Here is a 21,054-nt window from a genome sequence, read left to right on the forward strand (position 1 = left end):
CTTGCATGGCGCCTGAATTATATATTAGTTCAACCTAAGACATCTCTCCTCAATTAGAGCAGAATACTCACACGACTCTTTGCTGAGCGTCTCGGTGGTTTGTTTTTGTTAAAGCTTTGCGCTTCATGGGTTCATGTTTCTCTAGAGATTCGTCCCTTTCATACTGTTTTCCCCTTTTTTCAAAGAAGGATGCGGCTGCTTCAACGGTGCTTGATTCCAAGTCGTTGTTTTCAAAGTACGCTGATGTGTCGCCGTCTCGGATGAACCAAGATTGAGAAAACCCCAAGGTCGCAAAAGGACGGTTCGCCATTTCAATAACAATAAGTACTGCGGTTAAAGAAAAGCTTCAGAAGTGTTAGTTGTGACTGTATGCGTTCCCTGAGTCTTGTCTAATAACATACAAAGAAGCAATGCTGATGATCACATTGAGCCATGGAACGTTATCCTTAACGCCTTTCGAAAGGTCTAGCCCAACATTCACTGCAACGAATATTGCAAGCGTAATTGCTGCAACCCACACAGGAAGGCCCAGCCGTGCTAACAGAAAAGCAAATCCAGCAACATATTTACCGTAGACAGTTGGAGAACCAACACTTTTGATGTATACGATTCTTGCGGCGATAAGATGTGTAAAGACGTAAACGAGACTAACGCATGAGGCGACAAAGAACACGGCTCGGCTGAGAGGATCCAAAACCTCAGCAGATTCGAGGTTGTGAAACAAAACCATAGCAGACAAGGTAATACCAGTTGTAGATGAGAGGAAGAGCAATGTTATCGAGAGAAGTGACAGAGCGGGATAAAGCCCAGCAGCTTTTCGTGGGGCAGTCTGCGGCGAAGACTTTGGCGGCGGCACTGCAGTCGTCGCGTCCCCTTGAACCCGATTCATGGGAATCCAGTTCCATGCACGGCACGAACGCGTATATGTCGATGACGCGCCGTATAACAGCAAGTGGATGCGACTTCCTCAGGAGCCATACACAGTTATGGTCGACGAGTTGGCATGGGTAGGGGCAAGTCGAGGCAAAGCTGCCCAATCCACACTGATAGCATTGGGGCTTATACGAGATGCGGTGTTTGGCGAATTGATTTGGGCAGTGTCGACGAGGAGACGAGAAAGGTTTTGTTTAACACATGTTACATCCTTTGCCTGGACAGTGTTGGAGCCTTTGGGATTGGCATGACGTGTCGCCGATCCAAATTCCAGAACCATTGGCACAATCCGATGCTTGTGAAGTTCCACCTTGCGGTAGTCGAGCTGGCGCATGGATGTTAAGTGAGTATCTTTTTGTATGATCGGTATCTGTCTGATGTCTGGACCAGCATGTGAAACAGATGCGGCGATCGAAGCAGTCCAAGCGCTCAGTCAATCAGCGGCGCTCCGGATAAGACACTTTCGGGTTCTCGGATAAAATGCCACAGCGAACAAGTTATTTGGTTCACAACTCTGCTCACCCGCATCTTTATGAACAGAGCCACCATGCAGAACGAGCTCCTGAGTGTTGGATGAACCTGGCGGTTTTTACTCTGTCAATTCTTTGACCGTTGGAAGCCCTCCAGATGTCAAGCTTTTACTCTTTCGCCTTGACAGAGGTCAATCCTGACGGGGCAAGAGGTTGCAACTTATCGAGCCGCACAGTCGTCAAAGGCGATCTCAGCAACAGAGGTAACAGGCAGTGACCTCACGTAGGTTCGGAACAGACAGGCCGGGCTTGTCCAGAAGTTAACACACAATTCTCCACTCGCCATGGCATTGTTTCAGCAGTGATCCACTTCTGCAACACAGCGCGTGTGTCATCACCGTGGTGTCTCAGCCTGAGATACCCCACTTGTACCAATCATTGAACAGGGCATTTTTCAAGAGGCTCCCTACCTAAGATTTAGAATAGGTGTATGTTCCCTACTTGTAATCTTGTTTTCACAAATTTGAACAGATATTGTGGCCTCTTATCTATATTAATAGCTGTGTAATAAGCTAGCTTGACTAAATGTGTTCGCCCTAAGATCTAGCAATGGTCTTAGCTGAACAACCCGTCATGCAGTTAGGCTGTCATGCCGCAAGTATTATAGGCCCAAGCAAAAACTGGCATTTAATCAGTTAGGACATATTACAACGGCCTTTTGAGACTAGCTGTGGAGATCTTATTTATCTCTTAATAGGTAAAGTACGTAGAAGATGGTCTAATGCTGTTACTCTAAGAAATGGTCCAGCTTGGATGTTAATCTGCGACTAGTAAATCACTGTAGGCTTTCTAACTTTTGCCTCCTTCTACACGCTAGTATTTTGCATCATATTGCTTACCGTTAATTCCCAGGGTGCTAATAAACCAGGCTTAGTAGGCATAACGCAGTTGCTGGTTGGTTAGTCGAAATCACAGTCATCCATTTTCAAAAAAGGAGCACAAAGTGTCATCAAAGTATGTCGAGTTATTCAATTTGCTCGATCGCAATCCAGAATTGAGCTAATCACCAATGCTACTTTCGTGGTTGGGTTAGCAATTACGTACTGTTATTCTAGATTTGGACATTGTGAACAATTGACATCTGTAACTTATCAAGGTTTGGACAGTAAGGAGTGCATTTCCCGACACAGGTTGTTATTCATTGACTGTGCACTATCGAGTAATCATCTTCTTGTGCCGCGTGTATTTGCAGGTTTGCATCAATTGGGCGGCCTGCCTCGGCTCCAGAGCCTGGAATCAAGCCATTTACAGCCTAAGAAGAATTTTCCCCTCGAACAAAGCCGGCTGTCGGTGGCGTCGGGCGGCTAGCGAGCTCTTGAATTCTTACTCATCTGCCAGGGTTTCTAATCGGTGGAACAGGCTCTCCCCACCTTTCCACCAGTTTCAAGCGTTTTCATTTCTCTATTGCACTCTCTCTCTTCTCACCAGCCATATGTTGACCTGATCCATCTGCCCATGCTCTTAAACTCAGGAATCGCATTTGTCACAGTCAATATTCCTCTGGCGCCAATATGATTTCGACCCGTAATGCATTGGCAACTCGCTATGCGAAGCTTGCAAGCCTTGTGGAACGAAGGGCTTCAAACCTCCAAACGTTTGCGACAATGGCTCCTTTGACCTCTGTGGCTCAAAATCATAGGGTCGTTGTCATTGGTGGCGGTAGTGCCGGCTTGGCTATCAGCCATCAATTGCTACGGACAGGCCAATTTTCCCAGGACAGCATCGCTATCGTCGACCCTGCGGCATGGCACCACTACCAGCCTGGATGGACCCTTGTAGGCGGCGGTCTCAAATCGAAACAAGAGTTGCGAAGACCGATGGATGGCTTGATCGACCCCAAGGTCAAGTTTTACCAACAAGCTGTTAGTACCTTCTCCCCGAAAGAGAACAGTGTCAAGTTGGAAAGCGGCGACGAACTCTTTTACGAACAACTTGTCGTCGCTCCGGGTATCAACGTCGACTACGGTAGCATCAAAGGACTACCAGAGGCCTTGGCGAATCCAAACTCTCTTATTTCTTCCATCTACGGCTATGATACCTGCGACAAAGTTTTTGGTACTTTTCAAAAGTTTCAGACAGGCAATGCCATCTTCACCCAGCCAGCAGGCGCCATCAAGTGCGCTGGCGCACCTCAAAAGGTTATGTGGCTTGCATTGCATTACTGGAAGCGTATGGGTTTATATAACCCTAGCAACACTGCAGGTTCGCCGATCAAGATCAGCTTCGCCACGGGAATCCCGGCTATGTTCGGCGTGCCCAAGTACAGCGCCAAGCTGGAAGAACTGAGGAAGGAAAGAGGCGTCGAGGGACTTTTCCAGCACGATCTCGTCGCTGTCGAAGGCAACACGGCGACCTTTGCATGTCCTGAGACGAAAGATACCGTCACCAGAAAGTTCGATCTAATGCACGTTGTTCCCAAAATGGGACCCCACGCATTCGTCAAAAATAGCCCCCTTGCTGACGCAGCCGGTTTTGTTGATGTTGACCCAGCAACAACTCGCCACATCAAGTACCACAATGTCTGGTCATCGGGTGATGCGTCTAGTTTGCCCACCTCAAAAACTGCTGCAGCAATCACTGCGCAGGCGCCAATTTTGGTCAACAACTTGTTACGATCGCTGGACGGAAAGGAACCCGAGGCAAGGTACGATGGCTACACCTCATGCCCACTTACAACCGAGTACGGCAAGGTCTTGCTTGCCGAGTTCAAGTACGGTGGAGTGCCTAAGGAAACATTTGGAGACCTGATCGGTTTTGACCAGGCAGTTCCTCGCCGTACTTTTTACCACCTGAAGAAAGACTTTTTCCCGTGGGTTTACTACAACTCTATGGTGAAGGGTACTTGGGGCGGCCCTAGGGGCTGGATGAACTAGAGTAACTTTGAACTTGTATATTTCCCAAAAGCCAAACCTAGTCGTACTGCCAAAGCCCCTGTTTGCGACACTATCGGCTTGATTTGCCGAGTCTCAACTACACTCGCAACCTCTGCACATTAGTTCTTCGCTTGCATATACAATATATACGAAGCCTGTTTTTGACGCAAGTTGCCTTTTATCAAGTCTTGTTTTCTGTATAATTAGAATTTCTGCAAGTCACCTAACAATCTTGAGGATATAGCGGTAGTGATACTAGCTAAGGTGCTGATACAAGATTAGACGGTAATGATAAGTCTCTTGAGGTTGGAGCGTGTATCAAGGGCCTAGATCCAGGCCTTTTCTTTACTTTTTGGGCGAGTTCACGCCATACTTGACGACTTGGCGGTAGGCATATTACGATGACGGCAACAGAAAGTTCAATGTACGACCACATGTGAAGATAAAACACATCATCTTGTAAGGAAGGTTTCAGCAAAAGTCACTCTAACGTACTTTTCATGAGGTCCGCTACCTAGACCAGAATCACGTAAATGGGCACTCACGAGTTGGATTTAGGGTCAGACGAAATTTGATAGAGACCAGGAGCCGGACAGCGCTTATAATACCGATACTATTTGGAAGTTTATTAGTTTACTTCAACAAGATGACAATGGTTAGAAGATCGGTACGCTATCAATACAGCGTACGAGCCACACTATCTTTGCAAGCAGTTAAAGGCAGTAGCACTTACAAAACTCCAAGTCCGAACATGAACAAAACCTCAAGCTTTTGTCTTTTTCTCAAATTTAGCCACAAAACCTGGGTCATTGGCAAAGCAAGCATCCACAAGTTCATGGCTAAATTCAGAGCTGCGTGTAATATCAGTAAGGGGCGTAAGGTAATGCAACGACCCGAATGTCTTCCATCCCACCCCTCCCAAGAGTAACTAAAAGGTTTGCATTGATTGAGCTTGGTTACTGCAAAAGACACACAGATGATGATGTTCAAGGCCTGAGTGAACCAAAGCACTGTTGTGAAGGTTTGGTTCACTAAGCCGAAAATGCGATGGTAGAAAAAGAGTATAGAGGCTTTGAGAGCACTGATACTTGTGATGTAGAGTACTTCAAAGGCAAAGAAGACCTGTAATTATGAGTTCAGAATGTATAGCGCTTCACCGCATTGCGTATCTGGGACGGAATTTTGGCATCTTACTTGCATGAACAGGTTAACCTCCTCATGGGATAGAGACCAAATGTCTCTACCGATACCAAAGCGATAGCCTAATCAACATAAGCAAAGCAAACCATTGAGCTAGTGTTATTAGGAAATGATACCATGGAACATTGAAACTGCAAATGAAAGCGAGAACACCTATGCAACTAGTTAACAACAAGACAACGGGTAGCCAGGGTCGTTTATCATTTACATATCCAAGTATTAACATAAAGTCATCTGCCCCCCATGTCGAAAACCTCATTGCTTTTGATAGTTGTCGCGAAAAGAAAAGTAGAGCTGTAATAACGAATAGTCCAATCTTATCGAACGTATAACCTGTATGGTTATGATAGCGGAAATCGCACCATGTCCAAGTAACATTCTTGGCAACTTTTGAAGCTGTGTATAAGCCCAACGAACCAAAACTGATGCTATACATGACAGAGTGGGAGTTCTGCTACTGGTCAAGGGTACAAAGAAATTCTTACCCAGTACATTTGCCATATCACAGGAAGCCCGCACGCAAAGTCGGTAGGTTTCAATATAGCTACTATCCTCACACAAACACCCTGAGGTAGCATTGGTCGCGGGACATGTTGAGAGACCGAGCGCCTGTGTCGTGCATGGTGCCTTTGAAGAATTGATACATTAGTAACGGAAAGGTAATGGAAGAAAAGCCTCTTTCCTTACGGCGCATACAGGGAGGCTTCCTGTTAACTGAGGAAGCAGAAACGCCATTGAGGCGTAACCTGTCGATGGCAAGTTGACCGATGACGATAGATAATGACGCGGTCATAATTGATGTCTGTTTGCTCAACGAGGGATTCAAATGGGCATGTTGAGGTTGTGCGTTGTTTACCCGAAATCACAAATGCAGGGAGGGACATTCGCTTTATCTATCATCTGCATGGGTCTAGCCTAACCCGGCAGGTATTTGGTTATACCACATCCGGCTCCGCAGCCACAGACTGCTAACATCATTTTGAGACTAGGCAAGGCAAGCCGAAAGAGAATAGATGGCCCAGACACTATTAGCTAGGATAATTGCTTTCAAGTTTATTATCAAATGGACATTTTGCTGATGCGTTTGCACCAAAGGGCGAACAGTTATGCTTCCTCGAGAATAAGTTTGCAAATACCTAAGATGTTGTAAGCGAACTAAATACAGCCGTAGACTTATCGCAGGAATACCAACTAACAGATTAATCTTTATCCATCAGTTACCTCTTAACAGATGGGGGGGTGAGCATAATGCACGGCTATAAATCAGGTATGGGGCAAATCAACTCTCCAAGGCTCGAGAAAGCCACTAAGAATGCAAAGCAATAATAAGAGACAGGAGACAAACATGCAAGCAGCTAAAGAACTACTGATCTGAGTTAGTGTACTTTGTATTTCTTGAACTAATTTTAAATATAGAGCTAATTGCTGCTTGAAACTTTCGCAAGCGACACACAAGTGTTGAAGAATAACCCTAATCCTTCCTTGGCGAGGTTGAGGGGACAATCCCATGCGCAGAGCCTCGGCCTCGTCGATTGCCAGTCCCGTCCATACATTGTCCTCACTCGTCCTGGCGCCAAACAAGAAGCCGTTCAGGAAATTAAGAGCATCCTCGTAAAGAACGTCGTCCCTGACTCCCTCACATGGATCACCAGCGCCCGCACTGGCCTAGAGGTTCTCTTCCAAGCGAGTATCACCTCCCAGCAGGCCGGCGCTCTCGCGATACTTACTGGTGTGAACTTGGCCTCCAACTTGAACGGTTTCTACAAAACAAGATAATAACAGAATAGCCCGTGCTAGATTGCTCACGTGGTTCTAGACTCGCCTGGCGGCGCTGTTCTCGGAGGGATCAAACCAGGCATCGGCCGCGGACCCGCTCGCCTCATTGAAAATCGCCACCAGAAAACCGGCCAACACCAGCCTCCAAAGACGAGCTTAAGCCTTTCTCTGATCCCAAGGGGGCAAATTTGGTCGATCTACCGGGGTTCGGCTATGGCCCCGAAGCAGGCAAAGGCGTCATGATCTATGTGATTAACAGCGGCGCCACGCCGCCAACACCAAAAACACTGCCCATGCGATCGTCCTCTGACTCATCCAAAGCTCAAAGGCATGCCCCTAAGGGACAAAAAGGAATATATAGGTATGTGGGGGATGCCCGTTCCATGTATAGCCCCAAGGCTTCGCAAATAAAGCCTGATATCTTCAACCGCGGCTCCTGCGTTGCATCAAGGCGGCCGGGCCTGTACATAGCACGGCAAAGAACGCTAACCAGGTAATAGCTAAGATGTCTTAATAATTAACTCTATCAGCCATCTATGCTACTTTTGTAGAAGTCAGAGACAATAGAAAGGTGAAGCTTCTTGGAGGCAAGGCTATAATCAATGGTTTCGTCACATACGCGTCGGGCGAAGGCCCCAGCCCGCAAAACAAGTTGAGCACCTCCTTCTGTAAATTTCTCTCCTTCGGCAAGCTTGTATAAATGAGTACTAACACGCGGGCTCTGACACCTAGCTACGCCAACAGTCGCCGGCGTTATCGCCGTATGGCTCTGCCGGGACCTGTACAAGACCCGGCCTTGCTTCCCGAGCAGGGTTGCGGCCAACGTCAAGGCCATGCTCCTGCAAGCACACGTGTCAAGCCGCGCCAGCGGCCGAGCCACACGCACGCCGCAAGACCGACAATGAACCCAAAAGGACGAGCTGGACTACAGGGCGACCTCGACGACTCTGCCAACCTTTGTAGCGACCACTATCCGGGCGTCGACCTCCACCGAAACACCCACGCCAACCTCAAGCTTTGCGCGCTGTCCCCTGCCAACCCAGACGTCAAAGCCCACCGCAACATCTACTCCGCCCTCAGGTCGTCCACAACGACCTAAAGCAACACGTCCACAACTTCCTAAGCACATATAAACCCTAAAAGACTTTATATAGTAGCTTTCTTATACTTATATACTAATACGAGTAGGAAAGCTCATCGCTAGAGCCTAGAGGCCCCTACTACTTATAACTCTTTACTGAGAGACTTTTTAAAACGAGCCTAGGTGTTACAAGCCTTTAACTAGAATAGTAGAGGTCATAAGGGACAGTAATATAAGGTAGATCTTTATTAGACCTGCTAACTTCTCATTCAAAAGACATTGACGGATCATAATCATTGGTTTCTTTTCTTCTTATTTTTGCCTAATAGTAGCCTTTAAACGTATCTTCATGATCTTCTACTACCCGTGAAACAGCCTTTTTGATTAATGGGCTGTCGTCCTTAGGTCCTAGCACATCAAATGCCAGCCCGTACGTCTTCTCGTTCTGAATCACGGCGTAGATGACCATGGCGACATCTTTCCTAGAAATCATGCCGACAGTGCCAACCTTTCCTGCTCGTGCTTTTCCAGTGCTAGGTCCCTCAGTCAGGCCACCAGGTCTCACAATGGTGTAGTTAAGCTGGCGAGTCTCATTCCCCACCCTCAACTCCGTGTCAGCCGCTAGCTTAGCCTGGAGAATAGGACCGATGATACTCCACATGCGGTCACTGAGCTTCTCATCGGCGTCGGTATACCAGTCCGGAACAGGCTTGCTGTCTCGGTCGCGGACGTCAAGGGCGCTGACGACGATGTAGCGTTTCGCGACCACGTTGGCTTTGGCCAGGGCATCAATGGCGCGAATGGCTCCATCCCGATCAACCGCCTCGGCGGACTTGGGGTCCTTGCCGCCAGCAGCCCACACCACAACGTCTGGCTTAGTGCCCTCGATAATTTTGATGAAGTCGACCAGGGAAGCGGTTGCAATGTCCTGGACAATTGGCTTTGCGCCGATAGCTTCCAAATCTGGAATCTGTTCCCGATTGCGGATAACGCTGAATATGGTGTGCGGGGTATCAGCGTCCCGAAGGATTGTTGTCAATTGGCGGGCGGTTTTTCCGTTGCCCCCAAAGATGAGGGTGGTTGGCATGTGAAGGATTGAAGCGTCGCCCATGTTGAATTGTTGGTTGTACTTATACAAGTAGCATTATTTGATTTGAGATACAAGAGGTGCTTGGGATACTAGGATATATACTAGACGCTAAACGAAGCTCTAAGAGCGACGAACCGTTAGTACTTGAATTAACATTTATGACGTCATAATGCTGACATATATCGGAGCGGAAGAAGTCTAAGACCGCAAGATAGGTTTCAAGTAGCTGCTTTTCTATTACTTTAACCCTTTGGTAACCAAGTACTCAGGGTTAGAATTTCCTAGTAGTATATTAGATATATTACTAGGAAATTCTTCTATAATATATACTATGTAATAGTTAACTTACTTTTAGATAGCTTCTTATTTCTCTTTAGATATCTATAGATGTAAGTTATTTAAATATTGTTAAAGTTATAAAAATGAAGTCACCCCTTGTCTTGAGATGACTTTAATATAATAATATCTATTAGCTACTCTGGTACTTAAATAGATATAAAGACGTTATATCTAAGTGTTTTGCTTCTTAGGACTGTAAACTAGTAAGTAAGATTGTTATAGAGAAAAATTAATTCATCTGCTTGTAGCAAGCCAGGGCAGAACACAACAGATCGCGATCTTAATGGCTTCTTACTATCTGATTGGAGAAGCCTACGTCTCAAGAAGACCTGTTTTCGCCATGACCATGGAACGGCCGATGGGCTAGCTTAGTCACGTGAGCGGACATAGAGCCGAACCAATCAGCATCGTTACAGAGATCAGTCTGCTTCTCAGCACAAGAACTGCCTATTTCGCATTTCCCCCCCTCGCCATCTCTTCCGCACTAATGATCTGGAATAGCCTGCTAGTATGTTGTCAGCTTAATCTTGCTTGTTGATTGACATCTAGGGCAGCTGCATCTTACGACGATGCCAAAGAGGCTGGCTCCGCTGCTGCCAGCGGAAATCGGTAGTGATCGATTTCCTCTCGACACTCGCCGCGAAGATCCTTCAAAGAGAAAACGGGTTGGCACTGATGTTGCTTGTAATCCATGTCGGCGTAGAAAAACACGCGTGAGTCCAATTGGACAATCTTTCTATGCATTTGTTTTCCTTAATTTCTTCGCCAAAGTGCTGTCTTTGCTGATCGTTCAGAGTTTGCCCCCGGCGTAGTGTGATGGAAAACGCCCAATTTGCGCAGCGTGCCGAAAACGATCAACCGAGTGTACATTTGTCGAAAAGAAAGAGTCTCCGAGACTCGGCCAGTCATCCGGAGGTTCTCATGAAGTTCTTGAGCTATTGAAATCCGCCCCAGAGCAACAGGCCTTTGAGATCCTGCGCCTCCTACGGACAAATGGCGACCCTGACTCTGTTCTGAATATTATCAAGAGGGGCCAACATGGAATCAAACGGCTTCCCAATAATGATACAGCCTGCGCTATTCGCTCGATGCAGTCGCCTTTGGAATTTGAGTTAATGGCTAGAAACCCTGCTACTCTTCGCCAAGCTCTCCTCACAACATTAGAACGCGACGAGCTTCTCGGGGCAAGAAAATTGCGTCGATCAAAGTCTTTCGACTATCAGTATGTATGTCCTATCCCGACTACCAGCTTCCCCGCTACATTGCGCGATCATGCTAACCTCTTAAACGGATCACGATCGGAAGAATGGAATGGCCATCAAAAGATACTCACACCTGGCAATGACACTACAATGGAGTCACTGCCCAGTGTTCCCCTTCACGCCAACGATGGGTTTCGCGTAGACGTTCCCCCGGAAGGGATTCTCGATGAAAGCAGGCAATCCGACCCTTTACTCTGCGACGAGAGCTTCGAAGACCTGAGAATCAACTGCTGGACTGACACCTTGATGTTCCATGACTATGCCGCAAGGGCCATTCGGTTCTATCCTACCACCGATAACCCTTTTTTGAGCGTATTTGATCCTTGTCTTTTCATTTCCGGTCTTGTTGGTCAATGCCGCGCACAATCATCTCTGCTTCTCGTCAATGCGTTAATGTACTGGGCCTATGTAGGCCCAGGTTGTTTTATCTGATCAGCCGTATTAGAAGGACTGTACTGATAAGTATGACCGAACGATAGCAAATGCATACTGCTATCAACAAGAGAGCAGTTCAGTTTAGCGAAAACATTATATCAAGAGGCGGAGAAGCTGTGGCTCCTGAGTGGGATAATGCCACTGTACTCAATACCGCTAGTGTCCAACTATTGAGTCTGGCTTATTTGAGCCATGGCAAAGTCCACTACCTGCTGAAATATCTTGCTATTGCACTTAGAATGGGCACAAGCATGTTTTGTTCGGCATCGCGCCATCTCAGGCCCGGAAGGGGATTGAGTGGGTACAGACACAAACACAACTGGCAGATTCGTATACTGCCTCGGGCATTTTCAACTAGGCAGCATTCGAATGGTCCCCTTCATCCCTCATTCATCAGTTTAAGAATATAGCACGTACATCTCTCTAATGCATGCTAGTATAACCACTCTGTTTGATCAACAGCCAGGTCTCGAATATCCTGTCTATTCGCCCGTCTATCCGGCGCCTGTAGAAACAGAGTACGATTTCTGACTATCTGGACAGCTTCCTTTATTTGATTTCGGAAAAGGACATACCTTCCTACATGGGCCATATTTTCCCGACATTGTGCAAGTTCTGGTGTATTATCCATGATGTCGTCTTGGCATATTACAAAAATCGACAAAACCGCCTCCCTGGCCATGATTCTCTTAGCTTTGCTAAAATATAAGTACCATGAGCTTCTTGCTTGAATAGGATGCCTACCTGCTAACCAAGTGTGAAGGATGATTGCCCCCTATTACGTGGTTATCTTCCAGTACAACTCTATATATTAGTTTTAAATGCCCTCCCTTCCCCCTCCCTTTTTGACTAATCTAATCTCAAGTATACGGTTTCATGTAGCTTTTCTTGACATATTCAGGCTTTTCATTCACTCTTCAAGACATAAGTGTCCCTAGTTAAGGACCTTTTCTACGCTCCAAGCCTCCCCTGACGACGCTTTTAATACATCTGTCAGCCAGCTCAAGCACCTTGTTGTCTGTTATAGCTGTAACTACAAGTGATAGGAATACGCCTTTTGTTGTAGTAGATCTATATAATATAAGGCGTTAATTACTGCTTGTAATTAATAGCGTTGTTTTTGTAACAGTTATAAGCCCAGTTTGCTCTAGTGTGCCAGAATAGCGCTAACCCCAAAGTTTAGCGTCAAAGTGTTATGGAGACCCTACAGGTTTAATTCCCACGTAAGCCTACAGACAGGTTGCATTAACTCCACTAGATAAGTCAGGCGGTAACTAAGAAGCGTTATGTCAGGTTCCTGCCCTAGGGACGTTAACCTAGGGGGGCTATAATAGCTTCCCTGTTAACCTAGTGATCATGTAGGCAGACAGATTACATAGATAGATCTCTGTAATCTAGGGGGGTATATTGTAGTAGATCTATATAATATAAGGCGTTAATTGCTGCTTGTAATTAATGGCGTCGTTTTTGTGACACCTTTCTTTTGTAAAGCGCCATAATCTATGTGGTTAATAAGGTCCTGCGTGATACTCTGGATCCTGAATGGCGTTTTTACTTTCTTGCTGGTGTTTATGGGCATAAAAGCTTTCAAAAGTCGTATTGTATTGCCGAAGTAATCACGAAGCGGCTGTCAATAATGACTTTGAGATACGAGGATATGCCCAGCGAGGACGCGTGATTTCTTTTGGAAAATATTATAGAGGCAGATGTGAATCTTGACAAAAAAAGATGTACGGGCTATGTTTGTGGTCTATTTTGACGTCGCAATGACAAACCCGGACGTGGCGGGGGTTGAGAATCTGGCATAGAGGTTCGAGGACATTACGATGTTTCAAGAGCTCGCTAATGTAGATGATGGCGGGATCGATAACTGCTACCAAGTCGGATCTAATGTGACGAACCGCAACGTCTAGCCATTTGAGACTAAAGTAGTTGTCCTATTGAGAATCTATGTATGGACTGGAGAAGTGGTAGAAATACCTATCCCAAGCGGTCCGTGCGAATGGTACGCCACATCTGTGGCGGCTGCCGCTGGTACTAGCCACACGAAGCTATTCCAGCTTCACGACATCTAACAAGACTAGTTACTGGAGTAAGGGCAGCCGCTAATGATATTCAAGATTAATAACCGAACAGATGACCATGGGGACTTGGTTAAATATGTCGGAGAACATCAAGCATGAAATTTGCTAAGCCATCTGATAATGGTTACCAGCTTATCATAAGATGATGAGTATAAATATAGCGTATCCTTCTTCTTATTTTTAGGCCCGACCACTGCTCTTTAGCTTATTACATTGCCTTGGGAACTTTCTAATTTGTCGAAATGTGAAATATGACCACATTTCCTAAGCATATACTATATATAGTCACACGTAAAGGTCGAGGTAAGTCTGACTATGTCATGATTTACTAAGCCGTGCTAATACACAAACAGCTGGACACTATGCGAACATTATTGTACGCAGCCCAGAAATTGACGACATCTATACACTAGAAAAATATGAAAAGAGGGCCCACTGAGAATATCGAAACTCTATGAACTATAACACCGGTATAATACTTAACTCCCCCACCCCACATCCGAGACACCCCCACTTCCGAGACATCCGAAAATCCCGCATTTCTCCTCCTTCATCAACATCACCACCTTTTTTAAACTATCATAACATTTCACATATATAACCAAACAACGCCATTTTTTCAAGATACCTTCTTTAACCCATCATGAAGCAATATACCAAAGATGAGCTTTATCAGGCCCTTCTAGATATGTAAAATGGGTATAGCATCTAGGCTGCTGCTTCTAAATAGGGTATACTATACTAGTCACTTTATTATTGATACTATAGGCGGTAAAGTAGGGATACTGCCTTTACCTATATATAACACTTATCCTAGGCCTAAGAGGATAATCTGGCTGCCTATATATCCCTCTAAGCTTCCCTTGGCAGGCAGATCACCTATTAACAAGTGAAGGGCCTGGCAGAGCGTATAATAGGCGATAGGCATCCTCCCATAGGGAGGAAATAGATGGCCTAATTTATGTGGCGAAATCTATCTATCAGAACCCTCTAATCTAGAGCAATTAATGCCTAGCGATAGGCAGCCTATTCCCCTAAGGTTATCCAGGATTTCTTCTATTGCCTTAGCAGTATCCCTACTATCTAGGGTATCTATCTATCTAACAGATAGAATATAGATAAGACTAGTATTATAGAGGGTAAAGGAGTTAATAGGCTAGTGTTAGGCTCTGTAACATCATAATATATCTAGAAAAAGCAGCCAGGATCCTAGGCATAGGTATCTATTATTAAGTGTATGTCTGCTGCTAGGAGCTCCTTACCCCCCTTACTTATATATAAGGGTAAGTCGCTTTAGGCCTAGTAGTTTATATCTAACCTATCTAACCTATCTAGATATAAGGCTTAGTAATTTATAGTAACAGATAATAGCTAGATAACTAATAATACTACCCTTAAATAGCTAGAGGAGGTCTTTATCCTATATACTAGGCCTGCCTAGCTAGAGGAGGCTAGACTACTAGTTCTTAATAGGTATTATAGCTATATAACTATTAACTTTATATAGAAATACTAGTAGTATTATATCTATCTATTATTTTTACTACTACATACCTCTACTGTTCTCTAGCCTCTAGATATAGCTGTCTTTAGCCTATTAAAGCAGGCCTATTACTAGAGGGTTAGATATCTAGATAACTAGGTAATAGATTTAACTGTTACTAGTAAAAGGGCATTTCTAGAGTGTTATTTTAAGGCCTGTAAGGCATCTATTACAGATATTAACATTAAGAGTAGCTAGAGGGCTGCTAGGTTATAGCTAGTATCTAGAAGGCACCCTTTATCTAACCTACTAGTTACTAAGGCCTAGCAGGCCAGCCAGGCCAGCCAGGCCAGCCAGTAGTCTAGTAGCTAACAGTAGGATAAAGCTAAATCTATTATCTTATAGTTAACCCCCTATCGATCTACTAATCTATAGCATTAATTACACCAGTTAACCTAGCTAGGCAAGGATAGGTTAGATACCTATACTATCTGTTACCTATCTAGAAAGGTGCAAAAGGGATATAATAAGCAGGCATCTAGAGCAGCCCTTCTAGAAAGGCAAGTCAACTTATTACAGGCCTAGTTAGATGATATACGGTCACGTAAGAGGAAAAAGGTCTGCCTATTACCTAATAGCACCTTTACCACTATAGAGGATATTATCTAGGCGCAGAGTCCGGATGCTGGTAATATAGATAGTCCGGATAAATCTAGGGCATCCGAATTGCCCAGCAAGGCCGAAAGTTGCATATGGGTGGGCGGCAGAGATAGTGAAATAAGTGGTGATAGTGGTGGTGATGATGGTGATGATAATGTCTCGGATGTGGGGGTGTCTCGCAAGTAGGGTGGGGGAGTTAGGCTATAGTTGGTGAGCCGTATTAGGGCTAAGACTGTTGTTGCTGCCCAGTGATACGTATGGTTGAACCATGTTCGATATATGATAAGGAAATAAGAATAAATCAAGGAACTGTTACTTGTCTCAAAACTTTTGATAATCGGTTGTTGATTGCTGGTACAAAATACTCCCACAGTGCTCCTTTTTATATGCCTTTGAGGCCCACCTGCTTGCCATACTTTGGTGAAAACCTGACCATCAAGCCAGATACCACATTTGCCGATGTACATCTGAGTCATAGTAGTGGTTTCAACATTCCGGGGAAACAAATAGGCTGTGTATATTGTTCTAGTGATACCCTCTTGGAGCTAGGCATATTAGTCGTACGTGCTCCACATAAGTGCACATTAGAACCGCTTGTGTACTTCAGACTCATATGCAGGGCATAATTCTTTGACTCCTTGGAGACAGAAACTACAGATCTAATGTAGGTTCAAGCTTGTCGAAGCCAAAACTAATGACAGTGGCTTCTAAGGAGGCTTGGTAGGAACGGAACCCCGGAGTCACCCTCTTCCCGAAAGACTGGCATTAAAGATCTAAATCTTCTTAGGTTTTAGAGCGTCACCTATACCTAATAGGGCCAAAGGGACCAACACAGCAAGTGTCAGAGGCTAGGATAGTATTAAGTAAAGGAGTCAATAATTAGCGTAGTAAGGTGTTACAACCCAACAAGTTACAGGCTATGTTGCCCCACCTGACAGGCAGACGATAGGTAACAACAGTATTTACATGGACAAGAGAACAGGAATAGACAGATAACTCCCTAGAACAGAAGAACTATAGTACAAGTTACGTAAAGATAAGGAAGTAATCATGTAATAAGGTAATTACTAGTAATTATAAAAGTAAGCGCTTACTAGTATCTACTAAGCGCTTACCTTATATAAGAATAGTAATTACTTATAACTATTAGTTAAAAGGAACTATTTAGAGAATAGCTAGGACTTATATATAGGATAGACTTAGGCGTACTTAAGGACAGACTTCTATAGCTTTTTAGTAATTAACTTATAATATATTTTTTAAATACCTTTTAGTATTTAAACTTAGTAATTTAATTAATAAGAAGCTATATAAGCACTAAGACACCCTTAACTACCTAACTAATTACTAAGTAATTAATAAGACTAGTAAGAATAATAAACACTATTAACTAAGTATTAACCTCTGCTTACTATTAGTAGAAACCTTACTGTCTAGAAACTAGCTATAATAAGTAGCTTATTATAAAATACTATTATTACCTTTATTTTAGCTATATATCTTTTTAGTATAACTAGCCTGCTATTATACTATAGGACCTTATCCTCTCTTTTTATTTATTTTTTCTTAAGTTATTACTAGTTATTTAATTAGGACTACTTATCTAATTACTAGGCTATAACTACCTTATCTTTTAGACTACTAAGGAGCTATTTTTAGTCTAATAGCGTAGGCTTTAGTGCCTTACTATAGTTAAATATTATAACCCTTTTTCTAAAACGTCTAAAGAAATCCTCTAGGAACGTGCTACACGCCTCTCTCCCCTCCTCCTTAGTAGGCTAATAGTCTAGCTGTTATAAGAGCCTATTTACTATATTATTTTTCCTTAGCTAGTAGTTAATCTTAAAGTTAAATAAGGATAAATCCTATAGTAGTCTAGCCTACTAGCTGTTAAGCTAGGGCTTAGCTATAAGGTAGTAGTAACTAAGAGAGTTAGTAAGAAATATAATCTAGTGTTAAGTATATAATAAGTAGTGTCTTTAGTAAAAAGCTACTTCTTATATTACTAGTAGCTTTATCTCTAGTGTCTTATACTATAACTTTACCCCCCTTAGCTTCTATAAGAGGAAGGCTACTAGGTGCTATAATCCTTTTTTTAGTTAGGCTAGTACTACTTTAATTATAAAATTAGATATATTTATCTTAACCTATATTAGTAGCACTAGGTTAAAATACTATAAGATAAAAGTATAAGTAAATATTATATAAAGCTTATAAAAAGCTTTTTTTACCTTTTTTATAATTACTTACTTCCTTACTATCTTTATAGTTAGCTTATCTATTAGGGAGAAATATATCTTAAAGTAGTTCTTAATAAATTATTTATAGAATTCTATAAACCTAAGAAAGACCTAAATATCCCTTATTCTAGTAGGGAGAGGCTACTATATAATAGCCTCTACTTACTCCTCTTTTATAGTAATCTCCTTACTAAATACTATAAATCTAAAGAACCTAATTATCTATATATAAAAGATATACTTCTTAGGATTTATATATAAGCCTGCTACGTCTAACTAGTATAGCACCTCTTTTATAACCTTTATATACTTCTCTTTAGTCTTTATAAAAATAAGGATATTATTTAAGTAAATAATATAAGTAACGTCTACTAGGCTAGCTAAGGTATTATTTATATATACCTAGAAGGTTACTAGTATATTAACTAGCCTAAATAGTATAATATAGTATTTAAAGTAGCTATAATAAGTATAAAAGCCTGTTTTTTATTTATTTTTTACCTTAATCCTTACTTAGTAATATATATTCTTAAGGTCTAGTTTTATATATTATATTTACTTTTACTAGTCTATTTAAGATCTCCTTAATTAAAAGTAATAGTATATAATTCTTAATAGTAATCTTATTAAGGCCTTAATAATTAATATAAAAGTATAACTTACCTTTTTTTTTAGTATAAAGAGGATTAGCGCCCCTACTAGGCTCTTTAAGGGCCTAATCTAGCCTTTTTTTAATAACTTATTAAGGTACCTTTATAGTTCCTCTAGCTTCTTCTCTATAAGGGGGTAAATAAGGCTAAATAGTAGTTCTACCCCTAGTTTTAGTTTAATTAGGTGTACTTATTTTTTATCCCCTATAGGCTTTACTACTAGGTCTATATTAAATAAGTGCACCTATTTTTTATATTCCCTTAGTAGTATAAACTTCTAAGCTCTGTCTTTTATAACTTCTTATTCTTTATCTAACGTCTTCCTAAGTATCTCTAGCGCCCTCTTATTATCTTTATATTATAGGTATTAGACTATTAGTTAGTATACTAAGATAGCTTTTACCTTTTTTTAGGCCTTATATATAGCCTGTTTACCTTAAATAAGCTAGATATAATCCTTACTTAGTAAGTATATCTACCTAATTATTTCTTAATATAGGTTTAGGTATACTAATATACACTAAGAGATCCTTAGTATAGCGTTATACCTACCTTTATAGCTAATTTAAAACTTATAGCTCTAAGTTCTTAACACCTTTAGGCTGTCTTTTACTTTTATAACTACTCTCTTTATTTTATAGTTAGGGACTTTCTCTTCTTATATTTCTTTTAGTATTAGCCCTCTTTTAGTAACCTTTAGTAAGGCCTTTATATATAGTATACCTTAATAAAAGATATTCTTATTTACCTTAGTATTAATTAATATCTTCTTTTTTTTCTATATACTACCTACTTTTATATAGAAGTCTGCCTTAAATTAGTAGTATAGCTTTTTCTTCTAAAGAAGTTAAATACTATTAATTCTTATTAGCACTAAGGCGTACTATCTTCCTAAGTGTTATAGCTACTTATACTTATAGTACTTCTTTTTACTACACTTAGCTAATATATACCTTAGCTTCTTATAGTTATAATAAGTAAGTAGCCCTTAGGTCCTCTTAAGGTAAGGTGTTATAACCTTTTTTTTTTAACCCCTAGCTTTAGTATAGGTATACCTATTAGTGTTAAGGTTATTAATATAATATATATACTAGTAGCTTTTATTAAAGAGGTAGCTATAGCTATTAGCTATACTACTACTTCTTATTAGCCTTTTTTCTTCTAACCTTACCTAGGCTATCCTCTTAACACCTCCTTTATATAGGTCTTAAAGAGCGTCTTTACTTTTTTTACTATATTATCTAACTCCTAGTAGGTAGCTAGTAGTCCCTTAGTAAAAATATAAGCCCTTAGGTCTAGTAGCACCTATTTTAAGATATAGACTACTTACTACTTTTTTATTTAGAGGTTAAAGCACTTTTCCTTAACTATTTTATACTTATTAATAAATTATTAGTATAATTAGCTAGAGGCTTATTATATAGTGTCTAGCTTTACTATAGCGCTAAAGACCTATATATTATTATTAGTAACTTTTATTTTTAGCTAGTTCTTTATAACCTCTTAAGGTATTTTACTTACTTTACTATTATAGTAAAAACCTATATACTTTTTTTATTTATATACTAAGTTATTTTTTAGTATAATACTAGTATAGCCTACCTTATTATTAGTAGTAGTAAACTTATTTTTTACTATACTAAAGCGTATTTTTAGTTAGAATAAGAATTCTTATAGCTTATTTTAACTTTCTTTTTTATACTTTAGTATAAGTAATCCTTTTAGGAGTATATTAGTATATAGTTACTTAGTCTTTAGCTAGAGGTTAGTAAGTACTACTACTTTTACTAATATGTTTTTTATTAATATACTACTTTAGAGGGCCCTAATTTAATTAATTATCTTTTTTTTTTTACTTTTTTTACCTCTTTTTTTAAGAAGGCCTTTAGCTCCTTCTTTATTAGCTTATCTAGGTTAGTAGCGCGCTACTTATCTACTACTAAGGTCTTAGTTATATTAGGCGTTAGTTACCTAGTAGTAACACTTCCTTAACGCTAGGCTATAGTTTAGGATTAGGTAGGTATTATTACTACTCTAATAGTTAATACACCTAAGGGTAAATAGAGATTAGAACGTGTTAGAGGCTAGGATAGTATTAAGTAAAGGAGTTAATAATTAGCGTAGTAAGGGTTTAATTATAATAATTATTCTAATCTGCCTTTTTCCTTCCTCAGGATTCCTATAGATTTCTCCTTTTACGTGCCCCTTAGCCTATAGTTTACCTGTATCCAGCCCTGTCCCAGTGCCCCCCCAGCGCCCTGTCGCGGCGCCTGACAGCAAGGGCTAAATTAACAAAGAAAAAGAAACATTTGATCGAGCGAGGTAAATAACAATCAATAAATAGATCAGGAAACTTATTTAATAATGGCTGCGCTTAATCGTGAGATGAAAGCCTGGTCTAGTGCTGTTGTTTAGATG

General features: G+C 41.7%; 6 protein-coding genes across 6 annotated transcripts; 4 read left to right on the plus strand and 2 right to left on the minus strand.

Moving 5' to 3' along the window:
* Window positions 1-2,974: 2,974 nt before the first annotated feature.
* GLRG_07541 (Sulfide:quinone oxidoreductase/flavo-binding protein) lies at window positions 2,975-4,336 on the plus strand (the record flags this gene model as incomplete). Its single annotated transcript, XM_008098356.1, has 1 exon — window positions 2,975-4,336. The coding sequence occupies one exon, from the start codon at window positions 2,975-2,977 to the stop codon at window positions 4,334-4,336; it is 1,362 nt and encodes a 453-aa protein (XP_008096547.1).
* Window positions 4,337-5,065: 729 nt separating this feature from the next.
* Window positions 5,066-5,587, minus strand: GLRG_07542 (CFEM domain-containing protein; the record flags this gene model as incomplete). Its single annotated transcript, XM_008098357.1, has 2 exons — window positions 5,066-5,458; window positions 5,531-5,587. Coding segments are annotated over 2 exons (450 nt in total), but the record flags the coding sequence as incomplete, so codon positions are not given.
* Window positions 5,588-6,677: 1,090 nt separating this feature from the next.
* Window positions 6,678-7,312, plus strand: GLRG_07543 (uncharacterized protein; the record flags this gene model as incomplete). Its single annotated transcript, XM_008098358.1, has 3 exons — window positions 6,678-6,682; window positions 6,754-6,775; window positions 7,052-7,312. The coding sequence occupies 3 exons, from the start codon at window positions 6,678-6,680 to the stop codon at window positions 7,310-7,312; spliced, it is 288 nt and encodes a 95-aa protein (XP_008096549.1).
* Window positions 7,313-8,075: 763 nt separating this feature from the next.
* Window positions 8,076-8,411, plus strand: GLRG_07544 (uncharacterized protein; the record flags this gene model as incomplete). Its single annotated transcript, XM_008098359.1, has 1 exon — window positions 8,076-8,411. The coding sequence occupies one exon, from the start codon at window positions 8,076-8,078 to the stop codon at window positions 8,409-8,411; it is 336 nt and encodes a 111-aa protein (XP_008096550.1).
* Window positions 8,412-8,715: 304 nt separating this feature from the next.
* GLRG_07545 (NAD-dependent epimerase/dehydratase) lies at window positions 8,716-9,504 on the minus strand (the record flags this gene model as incomplete). Its single annotated transcript, XM_008098360.1, has 1 exon — window positions 8,716-9,504. One exon carries the CDS (start codon window positions 9,502-9,504, stop codon window positions 8,716-8,718), a length of 789 nt encoding a protein of 262 aa, XP_008096551.1.
* Window positions 9,505-10,391: 887 nt separating this feature from the next.
* Window positions 10,392-11,877, plus strand: GLRG_07546 (uncharacterized protein; the record flags this gene model as incomplete). Its single annotated transcript, XM_008098361.1, has 5 exons — window positions 10,392-10,535; window positions 10,635-11,029; window positions 11,192-11,492; window positions 11,564-11,662; window positions 11,758-11,877. The coding sequence occupies 5 exons, from the start codon at window positions 10,392-10,394 to the stop codon at window positions 11,875-11,877; spliced, it is 1,059 nt and encodes a 352-aa protein (XP_008096552.1).
* Window positions 11,878-21,054: the final 9,177 nt, after the last annotated feature.

Source organism: Colletotrichum graminicola (assembly GCF_000149035.1).
Source record: "Colletotrichum graminicola M1.001 genomic scaffold supercont1.33, whole genome shotgun sequence".
In the NCBI taxonomy this organism is placed as follows: Eukaryota; Fungi; Ascomycota; class Sordariomycetes; order Glomerellales; family Glomerellaceae; genus Colletotrichum; species Colletotrichum graminicola.